This window comes from Uloborus diversus, chromosome 3 (genome assembly GCF_026930045.1).
Source record: "Uloborus diversus isolate 005 chromosome 3, Udiv.v.3.1, whole genome shotgun sequence".
Classification (NCBI taxonomy): domain Eukaryota; kingdom Metazoa; phylum Arthropoda; class Arachnida; order Araneae; family Uloboridae; genus Uloborus; species Uloborus diversus.
The window spans coordinates 204,819,428-204,839,592 of NC_072733.1; the positions used below are offsets into that span (position 1 = coordinate 204,819,428).

Genomic DNA, 20,165 nt, shown 5'->3' on the forward strand with positions numbered 1-20,165 from the left:
ATGTTGGTTTTCGAAGTAAATATATACTTATAAAATTAAAAATTAGTATCTTCAAACTTGTAAAAGATTTAGAGGAAGAAAAATTGAAAACAGGAATGGATCAACGACTATTCAGAAATTCTTGTTCTTGTATTTTTAATTCTTTTGATACGCGATATGTCTCATAGTCATATCTGAAAAATGTTGAAAACAACTTTTATTATTTCTCTACTATTTACCATTAACTTTGCACAGGTCATCAAAACTTGTCCTCGTAGTTCAAGAATGGGATTATTAGACTCTCATTTCTATTAGTATTATGCAAGCACCATCTCATCTTCGAATACTTCTCTTGGTGACGTCAGAGGAAAGATCGAGGGATCCCCCCGAAAATTTAATTTTAGTCTGAAATGGAAGTATTAAGTATTCATTGGATGGAAGAAATTGTTTTTTGCCCTTTTAAAAAGATCTTCAGAAATAGTTATAAAATGGCTTTTTCTTAAAAACAACTTTTCTACTAAAGTTTCGATAAACTTGTTATCGATTTGCTCAAAGTGATTAAAGTACATCTCTGCCGTGGGAAGGTAAAGGGCAATATGCAAATTTTTCATTTTTTACTTTTTGGCATTTGTACCATCTATTGTACTTTGACCTTACTTTACAAGCTTATTTGGTTTCCGCTGAAAATAAAGCACGAAAAAAACGTCAAGTTCCAACATTTCACTATTGTTGGTACGGAATCCAAAACACGTTTCTTCAAATATCTCAAAATCTCATTTCTGTAGATACTGCCCTTGACCTTCCGCTGCAGATGTATGCTCACTGCTCATTACCCACCCGCTGATTTTGTGTATTTTTTCAGAAAACAGTCAACAATGATCAATGAGGATCTCAAATTTTAATGATGCAACATATGATCTGTCATGTCACCAATGACTAATGGTGAAGTCCAAAATTAAAGATGATGTGACATGACTTTATTTCCCAACAGTTCATTTATTAAATGCTAGAAAGAGTTTTTATTTATTTAAAATCTTCAGATATTTATAGGTGCCTAATTACTTATAAAATATTAAAAACTACAAGGGATCAATAACTTTTAATTTATTAATAAATTATTTTTAAAATTTTTTCATGGAAAATTTGAAATATTTTCAAAAGGTGAGCAAAATATTTTACTTCTTTATTAAAATTTCATTAAAGCAGTTTTGCATTATAATGAAAGATATTTACTTAAAAAATGTATGAAATGAATGGACTCAATGTTTAAATTCTCTACTTTAATGAGGGTTGGCTAGACACATAAAACAATTTAAAACAACTATAAATTTGTTTTTCAAATCCAGCCACTAAAGAATGAGTACAACATTCAGAGTAGGGTAATGTGAGGCAAAGTGAAATCGTTAAGATAACTTACTTTTTCGAAAACGAAAAAACTGGAAATTTGTTTTGAAAATTACAGTACATAAACGAAAAATGGACTAAGCAGTAAGTTACAGCCCGTAAGCCAGGATTAAGGCAGAATTACATGCTGAGTACCGACAGCTCGGTTATGCCATCCAGAGACTGCAGTTTCGTCTTTGTTATGGACTCATCAGTCTGCAATCGACAATAACCGAGCTGGACGCAGATGTCCTCTCATTGAAACTGAGAGTGCTAACAAACTGGTAGCTGAAATAAATAAGACGAAACTGTAGTCTTTGGATGGCATAACCGGGCTGTCGGTGTACTGCAAGTAAAGATGAATGTATTTTATAATAAAACATACATTGAAACTTTTTTTATTTTTTGCAGTAAATTGGTACATCCAAAAACAGATGGAAATTTTTCACTTTTTTTCCTAGGGCAAAGTGAAAAATAAAATATTTTTCTAACAAAACATTTTCTATCTGATTATTAAAAATATTTTAGATGAAATGAATGAATTACTAAAATAAAGAATGAATAAATGAATAGATAGAGAAACAAACGAATAAAGAAGTAAATTAATTGAATAATATGAGAATTAATAAATGGGTTGATAAAATAGTGAATGAATAAGAAAATAGGTGAGTGAATAAGTAAGTGAATTTTTAAATGAAGGAATGCAAATTAATTAATTGGTAAATGAATACATGAGGGAATTAATAAATAATTGAATAAGTGAAGGTAGTGGACTATTTTCCTTTGCCCTACAAACTTTGCCCCTATATGACTAATTTGACAAATCATTTAAAATGAAAATAACTTGAAAAATAAAATACTGCACCGAATATTAGTAGATCTTAATTAATATTTAAAATGTTTGTTCTAAAAACTATCATTTTATAACAACGAAAATAGTTTTTGATTTGCATTAAAATATTACAATATAAATGTCAACTTCTGAAAATTGCTTGCACTGTCATATGCTTTGATCTTCAGAGATAACTTTTTCCTGAGTGGAGTAGCTTACATAGTTAAAATACTACGAGATGCATCTTATTTGTTAAGAATATTGTTTCTAAAGGGGTCTTTTGCACCTTTTTGTTGAGAATCATCGATAGTTTCGATGCAAACTCAAGTGGTGTTATAATTTGGCGGACACTCGGCGATATATCGCCAATCTTTTGGTCGCCAAGTTTGTCGCCAACTTGGCGACAAATTTGGCGGTTTTTTTTTTTTTTTTAAATTTTAAATCTGGTTTCAATTTGGCCACTGCTGGTGATATTTAGAGAGTTAACTATTGGATCACATCAAAATTGCAATAATGAAGAAATAACATTAAATTGGAATAAAAGAAGATCATGTGATGTCAGCTCGTTTTTTCTGTAGTGAGACTTTGCAAATGTTAAAAACGAGTTTTGGTTTATGTTGTATTATTTGCTGTGAATGCTTCAGTAAGGCGGGAAGAAAACATATTACATTTCGATATTTTCCATTATCTTCTTATCTTCTTAGCTTCCATCGTAATGCCTCAATGAAAAGAAATAACATGATTGACCGTCACTCATTATAGCTGAAAGGTATTCCCACTCACTAGCTCCATAACATAAAAGCTCTCGTGAAAACGCTTTCAAATGCCGCAACATATTGAAGTTCACCTACTCTGCGACACAATATTGCTTTATACCACCTAACACAGAGCAGGAGAGTTTTTCCTCCAGTACAGGATAAATAATTCGCCAATAAGAGGTCCAAAAGAGATTCTTGATATTTCCGACCTCTGTTTCGAGTAGCCCGTTGTAGGGAGAAACGATGAGAAGTAATTGCATGCTACCTATCCACCACCCAGTCTGCTTTCTTAGTCGCAATTGAAGAAAATAGTATCTGAGAAAAGCTATCAAAAATGAAGCTATGGCTTTGTTACCCCATTTTCCAGCACTTAGTTTTCAATTTCCTCCGGAGTCGATGCATGATCTCAAACACTTGAATCCTTCTTTTCAGCCACGAGTTTCATATTATTTGCGCGAATGTGTGGGAGATGGCATCTGTGGAATGTGAACTCACTCGACAAAGAATCTCAGACTAAGAAAATTTCTCAAAAGTTATAGTAATTTCTCGATTTTTTTTACTTCCTTTTACAAAAAAGGAAATATTGTATTCGCGGAAAAATTTTCACTCAAAAATCGACCTTAATTTCCATTTTGTTCACCCCCGAGTGAATGTTGAGTTTTTTTTTTTTTTTTTTTTCGACTCGAGCACACGTGGATAAGTGCCTAAAAACGTGTAGACACGCGAAATATCCATTTTGACGATTCCCGAGTAAATTACAACAAGTTTTCCCGTGACGTCTGTATGTGCGTATGTATTTGCGGATGTATGTCACATAACTCAAGAATGGTATGTCCTAGAAAGTTGAAATTTGGTGCGTAGACTCCTAGTGGGGTCTAGTTGTGCACCTTCCTTTTTGGTTGCATTCGGGAGTTCCTAAAGGGGTCTTTTGCTCCTTTTGGGGGGGGGGGGGAAATCATTGTTAATTTCGATGTAAACTCAAGTGGTGTTATAATTTGGCGAACACTTGGTGATATATCGCCAGTCTTTTGGTCTGCAAGTTTTGTCGCCAACTTGGCGACAAATTTGGCGGATTTTTTTTAATTTGGTTTTAATTTGGCCACTGTTGGTGATATTTAGAGAGTAAACAGTTGAATCACATTAAAATTGCCAATAATGGGGAAATGACATTAAATTGGAGTAAAAGGAAGTCATGCGGTGCACACATCAGCTCGTTTGATCCATCACTGTTGGTGATATTTAGAGAGTAAACAGTTGAATCACATTAAAATTGCCAATAATGGGGAAATGACATTAAATTGGAGTAAAAGGAAGTCATGCGGTGCACACATCAGCTCGTTTGATCCATCACTGTTGGTGATATTTAGAGAGTAAACAGTTGAATCACATTAAAATTGCCAATAATGGGGAAATGACATTAAATTGGAGTAAAAGGAAGTCATGCGGTGCACACATCAGCTCGTTTGATCCATCACTGTTGGTGATATTTGGAGAGTAAACAGTTGAATCACATTAAAATTGCCAATAATGGGGAAATGACATTAAATTGGAGTAAAAGGAAGTCATGCGGTGCACACATCAGCTCGTTTGATCCATCACTGTTGGTGATATTTGGAGAGTAAACAGTTGAATCACATTAAAATTGCCAATAATGGGGAAATGACATTAAATTGGAGTAAAAGGAAGTCATGCGGTGCACACATCAGCTCGTTTGCTATTATTATCGGAATAAATCAATCGATTAAATAAAGTTGTAAAGAGAGCTTAATTCCTAACAAAAAAAATTTGTAGAGCTCCGTAATTTTCAAAACTTGTTTTCATGTGTATATCTAGTGTATCTCTGATAGGTTGAGCTATGTCCTTGACGATGTTCATTACGTTTTAGGGAGTTAAGTGAAAAGGGACGTGTTATTGTCGAGAGTTCGAGTTGGAATACTTTTGAAAAGCTACTACGAAAGCAACCCAATTCAATTCAGCGTTTCTATGTCCTATCACCCCAAAAATATAAATTTTGCCAAGGTCATGGTTCAACTTAGCAGAGTCGCCATTATACAGAGGGTGGCCAAATTATTATACAAAAACAAACTGTTCTGTATTTTTATTGCTGTTAGACCGCTTAATTATCTGAACATATTTTAAAGTTTATTTAAAATATGAATTGAACATATTAAACGTAAAGTACCTTCTGATCGATACTATAAATAGGTTTTAAAAAAACACGGCTTGGATGCGGCGTGGCAAGCTTTCAATGACTACTTGAGTTACCTAGTATATTACATGTAAAATCTTTAATTTTTCATGTTATGGCTACTTGAGTTACCTAGTATTAAATATAAAATCGTTAATTTTTCCCAAAAATCACTCACAAGAAGAAGCTTGTAACTTGAAACTTTAACGGACACTGACGTCTTTCAAATTTAAAATATTGAAAAAATAAATAAATATGTAGTTAAGTGTTGCTAGAATATATTTTAAACTTTTAAAGAAACTGTAAAATGTGTTCAAATAATAAAACTTCGTAGCAACAATAAAAAAAAAAACAATAAAAATACAAAAAAAGTTTAAGTATAATAACTTGGCCACCCTATTAGTATAAATTCCTTCTAGTGAGTGAAACTTCACTTAAGATTGAAAAGAAATGCACATGCCCCCCCCCCCCGAGCTTCCGTGACCTCCCATTCACCATTAAGCTCTAAAAGTTTTTTCGAGGATTTTCGAATATTTAAAACAAAATATAGCAATATCATTGTTATTTTTTAAATAGTTTAGAATATCATTTGGTTAAATAAATTATTGGAAGATATGTCATTCAAGAGCGGAAATATCCATAGAAACGAAAGAGATCGAAAAGCATTTTTCATTTTCTTTTCCGCAAATTTTTTTTTTTTTTTTTTAAATCTAAAGATGTGGGATTTAGTTAAAAAATAATAAATACGAATAAAACAAAAGACTATTATTTGAAGCAAATAATAAAAATGTAAGTAAATAAGTTGTAAGCTTGAATAATGGAGGATATTTTTCCATGCGTTATTTATTTATTTTTTTTTTTTTCAGTCTGTATTTTTCCCCCACAACTGATACAGAATGTCACATACAGGCATCGGAACTATAACCTGTTTTTTCCTCGAGAATTTGGCTTACTTTTATGGTTGATCTAACCAGGTTAAGTTTCGTTTTTCATAGAGCATTATTAACAAAATCTGGTTTTGACCTACTGTAAATTTCATCTTTATATATTTTCTAGACTTTTATTCTCAATGTTAACTTATTTTTAAAGCCTATTAAGTAATAAAATATTTTCACATAATTTACTGTACTTAGAGTAAGCTTATTATAACTGTAGATCAATCAGTTTAACTGTATTTTTATGCTTTGTTCGGGAAATATCACAAACTTAAAAATAAAGACTCAACTTTTAAATAAAATGGCGGTTAATCCTTAGACCGTCAAGAGAATGGAATAATTTCGTGGTTCCGTTATAGTAAATGCGATCAGCGAAGTCCTACTTTCAGTTAAATATCGGTTCAATCCAAAACGGAGTCTAGGGCTGTCGCGAAGTCAAAAACGTTGGGAGATGTATGAAATTGTTCAGCTTCTAGTTTAAGAGGGAGTCATTAATAGATCTAAGCATTGATCATGAGAAAAGAACCTAAGCAGTACGTTGCTGCTTAATACCCATCTTTCAATTGACGAGGTGAACCGCCCCATTGCTGCGGGCAGACTCTCGTCGGTGTACTAAATTTGTTTCAGCTGCCATATTTGATGGCACTCTCAGCTTCAATGAGGTGATATGTGTCTCCAGCGCGTTTTTATCGACTATTCCAGACTAAAGAACCCATAATAAGAACGAAACTGCAGTCTCTAGATATCATAACCGGGTTGTCGGTACATTGCATGTAACAAGAACCTGTTTGAAAGTATATTTTTCAATGAGAAACGTGGGGTTCTGGGGGTTTCTCCTCCGAAAAGTTTTCAAATTTGTCTTTAAAATGCAGTTTAAACGATCTTTGGTAATGTTTGAGGGGGAAGAGATTCAGGGGCGCTCCCTCTTCCATTTTTCAAAATTGAAACTCTAAAAATGCAATTATTTTTATGTTTCGGAAGCGGGGTACCCAAGGAAATTTTTCGAAATTGTAGTTCTAAAAATGCGTTTTAGACTGTTTTTGGTCATAGTGAGAGGAGGAAAGACTTGAGGCAATTTGTCGCAACTGAAATCTTAAAAAACCGATTGTAGGCCATCTTCGGTAATGTTAAGGTGACCGGAGAAAGTTTTTGATTTTGAAGATCCAAAGACGTAATTTTAGTCGACTTTTAATGATGTTACGGAGAGTTTCCGGAAGCACTCCCCAAAATAATCTTCGAAATTCAAACATTAAAAACGAATTTTCAGACGATCTCTAATGATGTTGGCCAGGGAAAAAAGGGGGGGGGAGGGGTGCTCCCGCGAAAAATTTTCGAAGTTAGTTTTCAAAACGATCACCTTCGGTATTGTTGTGGGATGAGAGGTTTGGGGCTCTCCTTTAGCAATTTTCGGAAATTGAAATTCCAGAAACGCGTTTGTGATGAACTTCGATGATGTTATGAGGGGATTCGGGGACTCTTTCCGGAACTTTTTTCAGGATTGAGGTCCAAAACGTTCTTTAGTGATATTAGGGGAAAGGAAGGGTCTGAACCTCGAGAGCCTTTTCCATCTTAAATCCTAAATGCGCAAGTTTTGCCGATCTTTAATAATGAGGTGGAGGCGTTTCTCGAGGGTTTGGAAACGGGCGCTTTCCAGGAAGTTTTTTGAAATTGAAGTCCTGAATACGTAATTACTGGCCATCTTTCATATAGACGATAGGAGAAGGAATGGGGTTCGAGAACTCTTCTCCAGAATTCTAACAAAATAAAAATTTCAAAAACTCGCTTTTAGGCTAACTTTGATGGCTTAAAATGAAGCGATAAAGTTCGGGTACATCTCTCCCATCCTTATTATTGCTTAGGCCTTAATCTTCTTTTATTTGATAAAATTATTCATAAAAATGTTGTAAAAAACCGTTCCCCCGTTTTTCTTCTTCTAAACCATTTGAGTGCTTTGATTTTTCGTGAATGAAATTTTCAATTTCCCACCTGACATTTTTATTTATTTGAATTAAAGCGTTTGCGACCCCAGTAAAAAAAACACGTATAACATTTTGTATTGATCTACTACTTCTCAGTCATACCTCAAAACTTTTTTTCTTAACTTAATTTAAAATATAATATCTCCTGAATTTCTTGATAAAGTTTTGATTTACTTTCGTTTTTTTCATTCTTCGAACTATTGGTGTGACTATTCATGACAATATTTCAAATCTCGCTCATTGTATTTTAACTATTTTTCTATTTAAAACATGTTTCGGCGGCTCATGAATTTTTCTCCTCTTAGTCATTCGTTTGTGCTACGGAATGCACTCAGTGGCGCACACAAGGGAGGGGTCCAGGGGGTCCGGACCCCTCCCATAGGTCTTGTTTTTTTTCCCGATTGATTATGATTCTATGTATTTTGTGCCTAAAATAATTTCAAACGAAAGGTAACAATAATTTCAGTTCTAATAAGTGAAAAATAAAATCCTCATGTTAAAAGATTTAAAAGATTATTGAGCACTTTTTCTATAACAAGCAGAATGGTGATTATAAATGAATACACTGTAATTACCAAGTTTTTAGTTTTGTAATAACAGATTGTATTAAGTGACATTTTATGAACTTCTTTAATCCTATGGTGTGTCCACAACGATGAATTTGGTTTGCTGAATCCATTTTTTTAATTACGAGAAAAGTTAATGCGTATATTATTTTGCTTTCTGGTAATGTATTTAAGTATAGTTCATTAACTAATGCTAATTATTTATTCAATAGTTTATTTTTTACTGTTTTTCGTTCTCGAGAAACGATAAAATCAAGTCGATATGTTTCACGGCGTATTCTGGTATTTTATGAGAATGAGGCTTTCGATCTTGGACCCACCCCTTGCAAAATTCCTGTGTGCGCCACTGAATGCACTGAATATATCGTTAAAAGAATGTTCGAAACGTAAATTTTGACGGCTTTAGGTAACTTATGATGCAGATTCTTGGATGCTCCGAAATAATATTCAACTATTTTATTTTCTGGTAAAAAATTTCAGAAAAATACGTTTTGTCACTTTTATTCCATTTGTTTATTCATTATTTTTCTTTCAATTTTTAACACTGCGAAGGTTTTCTTTCTTCTTTTTTTTCATCACTAAAATTAAATTAACGGCCTAATTTCTAAGAAACTGGTGGGGTAGCAACCCCTGCCCTTTCTTGGCGAAGACCCTGCCTGATTCTGGTTCAAAATAACCCTTTGTAATTGATAATATGATTGATATGTGATGACTACAGGAAAATCTGTCACGCCGTCCAAAGAAATTTTGTGAATCTTACAAAGTGAGAGTTTATTTTACAACTATCCATTTTCATACGGGAAATTTGATTAATATTATGCAATTTAATTGAGATATTTTAAAAAGGGTAATTATGGCAAGTACGAATAATTGCAAAAGATCAGATAAATGTATAAGGTCCGAAGCTAAATTATACCAAAAACAACGAATAACGTTCAATAATTTCATGTTTATCGCTTTTAGTTGTACTCTTACCAGGATCTCCAAAGGACAAAGTTCTTTGCTACTAAGCTTTTTTTTTTTCTTTAAATTCATAAAAATCTTTCTGAAAAATAGTTAAAAATAATTGCACTCGCATAATTTTGAACCATTTGCGATTAAACGTTTCCAACCTGATGTTTATTTGCTAAATATATCTTTGCGATTTGGGTTTTGTTCGATTTTAGTTTTGAGTTACAAATAATTTGTATCAAACTTCGAAAACACCAGTTCATTAGCGAAGACGGAAAAGTGAAAATCTCTAACAACTTTAAAATATGTACAGCAGAATCTCAAACTCAACCATACTCTGTCAGGACCAAAAAAAATGTTGTTCACACATTTTTGATAACCCTGCAGCTTCACAAACTCGGCCACCTTTTGGTACACATTTGGTCGAGTTTTCAAGACGCGACTGTATCAAGGAAAAATTCTAAATTTTTGATCATTTTTGAGTAAAGAAAAAGTTTAAAATCCGTGTATGGGTTTAAATTTAAGAATAATTATTTTATAATGCTTCAGAGACACACTGAAATGGTTTTTTATTTTCAGAAGCAGATCGATTGAAACAGGTGTCGAAACTATGAGGCAACTGAGGCATAAACTATTCAGGTAAATAATGCTCATTTTATTCCTACTTTGTAGCTAATACATTTAATTGTTAAGCTAAAGAAACGAAAACAAGCTTTTCTGCTACTTGCTTCAGCTATCTGCTTAAAAAAATAAGAAGAGCTATAAATACTCAAGTAAATAATTAAAACGATATTGCGTAAATCCATTTCAAATAAGACGGGATTTCAATAAGGAAAAAGAATGTAGTAAAACCTGTGAAGTTGACCACCCTTGTAAGTTGACCACTTGTCTAAGTTGACCGCTCTTTTCAGGCACGGAACTATCCCTTATCATATAAATCAACCTTTGTAAGTTGACCACCTGTTTAAGTTGACCACTTAAGTAGTGAACCGCAAGTGGTCAACTTACACAGGTTTCAGTGTATTGTGATGGATCCAAAACAAAAAGCAGCAGCATTCGAAATGAAATTGTTGTTTCGGGGAGTTCTCCCCCGCCCCCTCCCCACGAGTGAAGACAGTGTTAAGCTAATTGTTTTAGGAAGATATAGAGCAGGGGTCTCCAACCTGCGGCCCGCGGGCCACACATCCGGCCCGGCAACAGATTTCGTACGGCCCGCGGGAAGCTTACAAACTGAAAACAAAACTTTTTAAAATTTTGATGTTACATTTCCTTTCAAGCGCTATTAAAGAGAATCAAGTCCAGTTAATCTCAAAAACCACCACTGAGTACACTTAGGATAGTGCTAATTTAGACTACCTAAACTAAAATATTGTTGAATTGATGACACCACTGACGCAACTAGAGGAGGGGTCCACAGGGCCGGGCCCCCTCGCAAAAATGAGCTGATTTGAATGTTTTTCAAACATATACTAGAAATATATAAAATTTCCGCTGAGCCTCTGTATTTTTCGCCCCCCCCCCCCCCTAGAATCACGAAAGACCGTCTAAAACTGCGTTTTAAAAACAATAATTTCAAAAAATTTCCAGAAAGGGGAAGAATCCCTGGACCACCCTATCAGATGAGATTTTTTACAGTGGCTCCCCCCCCCCCTTAACTAAAACTGTTCTCTAGCTGCGCTAATGGTTGGCCCGCCTCGTCGTCAAAAATGTTCAATTGGGCCCTTGAGTAAAAAAGGTTGGAGACCATGATATAGAGGATAAAGCTAGAACCACACACACACACTCAATTCTTTCACTTTGGCAATAAGTGCCACAGTCGGCACTCATTACTGCTAACGTGCTCTTTTTTTCCAAACGTTAAAAACACACAGTCGATTCGCGATAACTCGAAGTTAGAGATCTCGAATGTCAGGTCCCCTACCTTCCGTCTTCAATTTAATGTTAATTGTCTTTTACGGCTCAAATTTTACTTCTTTTAACTCTACGTTTTTTTCAGAAGACTTTTTGATAGCTCAAGAGTGGAAAAGTGGCAAGTAAAATGTGAAAGTTCTTTCACCTTCTTTTTCAACTATTGCAGTATCGTTTTCAAAAGCACATGTAACCTTTATTACGTACGTTGTGAATAAAAAACGACTCTTCTGAAATGAACTGAAACAGCATGCAATACTATGTTTGCAATTTCATAGCTAAACGTATGTATTGTTACTTAGCTATAGTTTTTGATAAGCCAATGTATAGTACAGTACAGTAACAGTTTACAAAATCGTTCGATTTACGAAGCAAAAGCAATTGTAAATGATTTTCCGCAATTATCCTGGTTTTTTAATTTTACAATGATAAACAAAATAAAATATAGCCTTTAGTAATTCAAAAAATTTCTTTCACCATTGCTATTAACCGCTAATATTATCATTAACTTTCTAAGTCACCATCATTTTCACTCATTGTAAATCATCAAAGAGCAATTTCTGAAGAACACTATCGAATGAAAAAGTTAAATTTGGAGAAAAAAAAATATATATAAAACAACTCATATTCAACTCTAGAAACAATCCTGAAGCACATTCGGCAAAATACAAAAACAATCACTAACACTTTCTGGGATGAAGAAAGTTTTCTTTACTGAGAGGTTAGGCGTAAAACTAAATGAAAATTTATCATATAAGCTTTGTGCTACAATATGATTAAAGTGAAAAACCAAGGTAAATAAAGCACAAATTTTGAAGAAAATACAACATATAGCTATTTCAAGGCTACAATGGAGCCTCTTCATCAGTGCAAAAAGCTCACCAACACAACAGAAAGTCGCGAGAGAACAGATGTCTGAGTTCTCTCGCGACTTTCTGTTGTGTTGGTGAGCTTTTTGCATTGATAAAGAGGCTCCATTGTAGCCTTGAAATAGCTATATGTTGTTTTTTCCTCAAAATTTGTGCTTTATTTGCGTTGGTTTTTTACTTTAATCATAATGTTAAACTATTCTCGATTTTAGATTTTATTCCTTTTATAACCTTGATTTACTGGATCTTCTGTTCCATTTTTAGGCAAGTGGAGTCTGGAGACAGCTTAGAAAATGAAACTGAAGACGAGTATTTGCAAGAAAAGTAAGTTATCGTAAATAATATTCCGTTCGTATTCAATCGAAAGGATCCTAAATTCATTTGCTCTTAAATTTTGAACTTTTTCAGACAAAAATAATCTCTTTCAATCCCAAATTGCTTTAAATACCTGAAACTATAATTCATCTTCTTAGTAGTTATGTTTTTAGAAGAAAGACTAATGAGGCGCATTCTATCGTTCATTCAATAGTGAGTGACACGCTGTCTTGTAAACTCTGTTAGAAAACCAGAATGTATACTGTTGTGGAAAAACTTTTATGTTTTTTAAAATGGCAACAGTATTAGCCAAGCAGTTTGGTGTATATATACCCAGTGAATTCATGTTCAAGTGCTTCTGTTAGTTCTGTTATGATTTTAATTTATGTTCGTTCATTTAGTTCATAATTTTTCTTCAATAAAATGTTTTAACTTAATTGGTTTCATGTATCTGTTATAACCGCGTGGCAGAAGAGAGTTAGAAGTTGTTTCACGACAACTGTAGACAGAAATTTCTAGGTATGAGTTTCGACGTATTTCTAGAAACATGTTTGACACTTTACCCTAAAATTTTACTGGTATAGAAGAATATTCAAGACTGGTGTATGTTTTATCCACGACACCACGAGCCAAAGTTTTATCCCGAAAGAAATAGCAATTCTCTGCAAAAGTCGTAACTGCTATTCTAATCAAAGACCAACATTAAAACTTAAAACCTGAAGCAACTTTACGAGTGTACTAGCAGTAATTATCAAGTCCCCGATGAGCGATATTTCGTGTTGTACTACTAGGATTATTTCAAACTTTTCGAGACTGACTCATTTTAAAGTCATAGGAAAAGCAGAAGAACATATGATGTAACAATAGTGTTAGAGCGATCGATTGAAAGTCAGAAAACGCGCTCTTTCTGAGAAATTCTCGCGTAAACTCAATCGACAAGTATAGTCGAGTATATAGACCAACATTTTGGGTCACGCAAATGTGTGCTGCGCTGCTACTAGAGTATATTCCACCGTAGAGTGAGCCTTTATATTTCGGATGCCATAAAATTGAAATATATTTGAGAATCTATCGTAGAAGAAAGTGAGTTGTTTAGAGACGGAGACGAAAAGTAAGATAGCAGTTAATAAAAAGACTTTAAAACTGATGAATTATATAATGGTTGCTTTTTGCTTTAGAGGTAATTGGTCGCCCTTAATATCTTTTCGAGCCTTAAGGGGGTCCAGGACACATTTTGAAATTTTTTTATTATATACTTTAGAGTTTTGAAATTTTTTGCACTGATTCACCATTTATTTAATAAGCAAAATCATAACATAAATATGAAAAAAAGAAAAATTTTTATTTAAATTTAATTAGTTTTTTTTTAATAAAAAATGGGGTTGCTTTAAATTGCTATAACTCATAATATTCTTAAACAATTTTCAATTTTTTTTCAATGAATTACGCACAAATATCTAAGCTTTAATTTTTTTGGCGATTTTAAAAATATTGATTCAATAAAAAATAAAAAATATTTGAAGAAAAATTTCGAAGATACTTTTTTTTAAAAATCGTAATTTTTGCAGTAAACGTTTTTTTTCAAATTCGACGAATAAAATTTAAAGTAAACTGTTTGAAAAAGATATGCTCCAAGTTTCATTACTTTATCTTTATCGGTTCCTGACTTATAAGAGTTTGAATGCAAGAAGTCGGGAAAAATTGCATCATGGAGAAAAACGCGTTTAAAGTTTTAAAGTTAAGTACACATTAGTTAGGTGCATGAAACAAAAATAATTATATCTTTCGTTCTATTTAAGATAGAAACAAGATTCAAACCTCCTCTTAAGCAGAAAAACACGGAGTAATTTTTTACATGCTAAAAAAAAAATTGCAAAATTTGACGATTTTTGTGTCCCAGACCCCCTTAATCTAAAAGCTAGACTTGATTTGCAAGGATTTTCAAAATTTTGTTGATTCAAATGCCGCCATCAAGTAATATTTATTATTTATGAATGCATTTTGTAATTCATTATTTTAATAATAGTTGAACTGTTGTGTTTATAAGTCCAATGAGTAATAATGGCTATGGGTATTGAACATTGAGTTTGTAGTATGTTTCTTCAAAATTGACTTTTTTTTTTCGTTCTTATCGCTTTTTACAGTTGAAATTAAAGTTTCGATTTTGAACACTTTTTTGGATAGTAAAAAAGCGAAATATGTATGTATATGTATTTACACACAATTACATACAATTATCCGGTGATCATAGCCAGTAACTAAAGCATCTTCAGATTGTACAGAAAATTATAATGCAAAAGTATTGGATATTATTTAATTGTTTTCCATTATTCCATATGACTCACTCCTTTCAACAACGTCGTCATATCCCAAAAAACGCAGTTTTTTACGATAGCGATTTTAATAAAAAATTTTTGAAAAACAAAAGAACCGACTTCAAAATTGCTCTTAAAAGTGAAAAATAATTTTATTCTTTAAAAATCATCGATAATGCTTTTAAAAATAATTTTTGAAGTTGGCGCAAAAACGATAGATAAAATCATTCACAGACATAACTCAACTACAACTATAAATTTAACCAGGCCCAGTTTCTTCACTATCACATACATTATGCATTGCTGACAACATATTTGAATAACGATATAAATGCTTCGTTCGTAACTTTGGATGCTTTTCTGAAAAAAAATATGAACGAAACATGGTTACACGGGATTTTACGTTTTGTTTTTGCGCCAACTTCAAAAATTATGTTTAAAAGCATTATCGATGATGTTTAAAGAACAAAATTATTTTTCTCTTTTTAGAGCAATTTTGAAGTCGGTTCTATTTTTTTTCAAAAATTTTTTATTTCATTCTTTTTAGTGTAAATATTGGTATTTCAGAAATATAAGAAGTTACCATCACGAAACTTCACCTTATTTGTTTCATAAAAATGCACCATACTAAAAAAAAAAACTATAAACAAGCGTTAAACTTTAAGGGGACACTGGACCTTGAAAGCAAACTTTTTTAATTATTGATGGATTTGCATGAAATTTTAACCATATACTTTAAACACTAATACAAGCTTAATTATAAAATTTCATTAAAAAATTTCAATTAGAAGACCAATTATTTAAAAAAATTAACGATAATTAACAAAACTTTGAAAAGTCCCTTGCGTAATTAATTTGATTTCACAACACTGAAACTTATTTTATGTCATTCTCTATACTATAATAAATAAAACAAAACTCACAAAATTGTCCTCATATTCAAATTAATTCAAAAAAATACAAATTTGAAAAATTTGACAAAGATTTCTTCTTTTGAACGTCCAGTGTCCCCTTAAGCGATTAAGCACTAAAAACATCTTTCTTCCTCTCTGGAATTCATGTGTAATTAATTTAATTATAACTATTTAAGTATTACGTTTTTCCTAACTAATTTTCATTTCACAGCATCTAAGTTGCTTATTATGCAATCCTGTATCTTCTTACTTAGCCCCCCATCATCTGTTATTGGTATAGACGATAACGATAAAAATACTACTGTGTGTAGTTGAGGCAAACCTAATGGTAGCATTGTGAAGGCTAAGAAGATCCTAATCACTGCGTCACTTCGCTTCCAGGTTAGGTTTACCACACTATGGAGCAATAACACTGAAGAAGGGAAGATTTCGATAATTCACATAGGGTTACTATAAATCAGCAGGGTTACCAAAATAAAATTATTTACGCCAAAAATGAGACGACAGCGCCAGATTCCCGATTATCGAAATATCCCCCTGAAGAAACTTGATGCTTGCTTCAGAGAAGCCTTCATTCAAAATTATCATTACAATTACTATTAATGTTACTGTTGTATGGCACCAAACTTTCATAACAATGGGTCTCATATTTAATCTAATAGGGAAATTGCATGAAATTTATTGTTTTTTGCCCATAACTTTTATTCTAAAGGAAAAATATGGTCAAACAAAGTAATGGGACCTAAGTTGAGCCATCCCCTATCCATTAAAAAAATAATCATCAAAATCGGTTCACTAGGTGAGACGCTGTGAGTGGACAAACAAAAAAAAAAAAAAAAAATACGGTATGAACTGATAACCGCCTCCTTTTTGAAGTCGGTTAAAAATTAAAAGTAGGATATCATGAAGTAAAACCGTACTTTAAGCCACTGATTGAAATTTATCTTGCACATAAGGCCTTCTTCAAGAAAATCTGGTGTTTCTTCTCTATGTTGCAAAGAAGTGTAAAAAGTTAAAGGTTTAAAAACTTGCGTTTCATTTATGAAGATCTTGCACTAAATTTCAAAGATACCATTTGAAGTATCTCAAAATATGTCATCATTGTTACTAATTGTTCTACTTATAATACCGTCATAAATGCAAACAGTACGTTTTTGATTAAAAAATAACAATGAAAATTGCTCTTATTTTTGTGTACAATACTGTTTCCGGAATAAATAATATCATCTTTCACTAAACGACACAGATGTTTCATTCCTATTGGATTACGCGTAATCCATGATATGACATTCTGGAAAAAAACATTCCGAAAATACTTGAAAATACGACTACGGTACTGATGCTCTCTTAAGGCGAAATATTAAGTTATAGAAATTCACGTCTTGGCAGAGATATGCTAGTCATTCAGGGCAGATCAAAAAAAAGGCATAACTCAAAATCGCTCATTTTTGAGATGTGACGTTTTCGAAAAGAGTGAGCGATACGAGAACTAAGAAATATGGACAATGTAAAAATCTGCTTTTTCGTTTTGAATTCAATGAGTAGAATGTCTTGACATTACATTTTCATCTGTCTTCAATCAACATTATGAGGAGAAAGCTCTCTATTAAGAAATCTGCGAAAGAGTAAGTTCGAAATGTATATATTTATTTTTATTTATGTACTTATTAAGGTATGCGACTGCGTTCGAAGACATTTTTTTAAAAAATAACTTGGATACTTTTTTTAATGTTATTTTTTAACTCCATATGTTTCAAAACTATGAAAACAATGTAAAACCACGCTTTCAAACTATTATTTTTTTAAAAAATGGACATTTTTGAAGAAAAATAGTGAAAAAAAATGTGTCTTACGCTAACAGCCATGGACAAAATTTGGTTCTAATCACACACAAATCCTTGTAGTAATACATTTGTATGACATTCATGTGTGTTTTGCTCTAAAAGTTTTTTTAATTTTCAAAAAAGTTCTGAAATATAGCCGAACAAAGTTCCTATACTGGTATTTTTTCGAAAACAAACGCCTTTGTTTAAACTCATCCGCATGAAAATATTATTTAATAATAAAATTCAGCTTAACTTTTAGAGGAAAACATCAATCATATTACAGAGAACTATCTCAGAAAATTTCGCATTAATACTCGAATAACTTTTTGAGATATCACTGTTACAGTAGACAGTTTTCTTCAAAAATGTCGTTTTTCGGAAAACGCGTTTAAACGCAATTTCTGGTCTGGAGTTCAGTGTACGATTCTGTAATGATACAGCTATAACTCTAACTCTAATTCACGTAGAGCAAAAACTAAGACTGTTTTGGAAAGCTAATGAATCAGACTACAAAATGAAATCATACAAACAATTAAGAATATTTCATCGAAAATGTCGATTTTAACGCAGTCAAATACCTTAAGTCTCTAACCACTACTAAATCTTACTGCTCCACTCATCTTTACGTAATACGTACTCACAGCAACAATGAATGCATCTGATTTCTCAAACAAAACGAGCTAATGTGTGCATCACATGACTTCCTTTTACACCAATTTAATGTTATTTCCCAATTATTGGCAATTTTAATGTGATTCAATAGTTTACTCTCTAAATAGTGGTCTCAGTGGTCAAACTAAAACCAGATTTAAAAAAAACGCCAAATTTGTCGCCAAGTTGGCGAAAAAACGGCGACCAAAAGATTGGCGATATATCGCCAAGGCTCCGCCACATTAAACACCACTTGAGTTTGCATCGAAATGGACAATGATTTACCGCAAAAAAGATGCAAAAGACCCCTTTAGAAACACTCGAATGCAACCAAAAGGGAAGGTGCACAACTAGACCCCACTATGAGTCTACGTACCAAATTTCAACTTTCTAGGACATACCGTTCTTGAGTTATGCGACATACATACGCACATACACACATACATATGCACATACAGACGTCACGAGAAAACTCGTTGTAATTAACTCGGGAATCGTCAAAATAGATATTTCGGGCGTAAATACGTTCTTAGGTATGTATGCACGTGTGGTCGGGTCGAAAAAAACTCAACATTCATTCGTTGGTGAGCAAAATGGAAATCAAGGTCGATTTTTTTAGTGAAAATGTTTTCGCGAATACAATATTTCCTTTTTTGTAAAAGGAAATAAAGTTCACTTGTGAGCATCAATATCTTGCAAATATAATTGGTGCTCTATCTTTGCATCCGGAAAACAGTTTCTTTATATTAGAAAATAAAATGGCATACTTAATAGCTTTATAGAGCATTTCTGTCATTTGGAAATCAGTGGGGTATGTATAATTGTGTTTATGTTATTAGAGTCCTTCTCCAGTGGGTTTTAAAAACAGAGTCAATATATACATTTGAATACGTATTTTATTATTTTTTCTGTAATATATATTGAGTAAGTCCCTCCCCCCCCCCCCGGGAAAACTTTAAAATGACGGGCTAGATCAGAGCATGTTTAGTTCAGTTTCGCTCTGCTTTTCCAAACTCAAAAATTGAATTTCTGACAGAAACCGAATGTTTTCTCACTGATTCGAGTCCTAATTTCTCAATTCTACATTCATCCATCACAATTTAAGACTAATAAATGAAAACGCAAATGTAGCAGGAAAGAAAAATGAGGATGCGCGATCAACTGCTAAAAGCAAAAACCCATCCTCAATCTTCATTAACCTATAAAACGAGCTGATGTGTGCATCACATGACTTCCTTTTACTCCAATTTAATGTCATTTGCCCATTATTGGCAATTTTAATGTGATTCAATAGTTTACTCACCAACAGTGGCCAAATTAAAACAGATTTTTTTAAAAAAAATCGCCAAATTTGTTGCCAAGTTGGCGACAAAACTTGGCGACCAAAAGACTAGCGATATATCCCCAAGTGCCCGCCAAATAACACCACTTGAGTTTACATCGAAATTAACAATGATTTCCCCCCAAAAAGGGGCAAAAGACCCTTTTAAAAACACCCGAATGCAACCAAAAGGAAAGGTGCACAACTAGACCCCACTATGAGTCTACGTACCAAATTTAAACTTTCTAGGACTTACCGTTCTTGAGTTATGCGACATACATACGGATATCCGCACATACATACGTACATAGAGACGTCACGAGAAAATTCCTTGCAATTAACTCGGGAAACGTCATTACGGATATTTCGCGTGTCTATACCGTGTTGTGATGCGACAGCAAAATAATAGTGCGAGTAATGCACAATTAACACATCAATCCATCAATCCAACACACAATCCATGCAATCGTTTAAT

The 20,165-nt window shown here is 33.0% G+C and overlaps 1 protein-coding gene across 1 annotated transcript in view; it reads left to right on the forward strand.

Moving 5' to 3' along the window:
• Positions 1-20,165, forward strand: part of LOC129219141 (uncharacterized) — a 75,937-nt gene that overhangs the window by 38,469 nt on the left and 17,303 nt on the right. The window contains exons 2-3 of the mRNA XM_054853461.1: positions 10,151-10,210; positions 12,613-12,672. Of these exons, the coding sequence (XP_054709436.1) occupies positions 10,151-10,210; positions 12,613-12,672 (120 nt within the window). The remainder of the gene's footprint in view (positions 1-10,150; positions 10,211-12,612; positions 12,673-20,165) is intronic.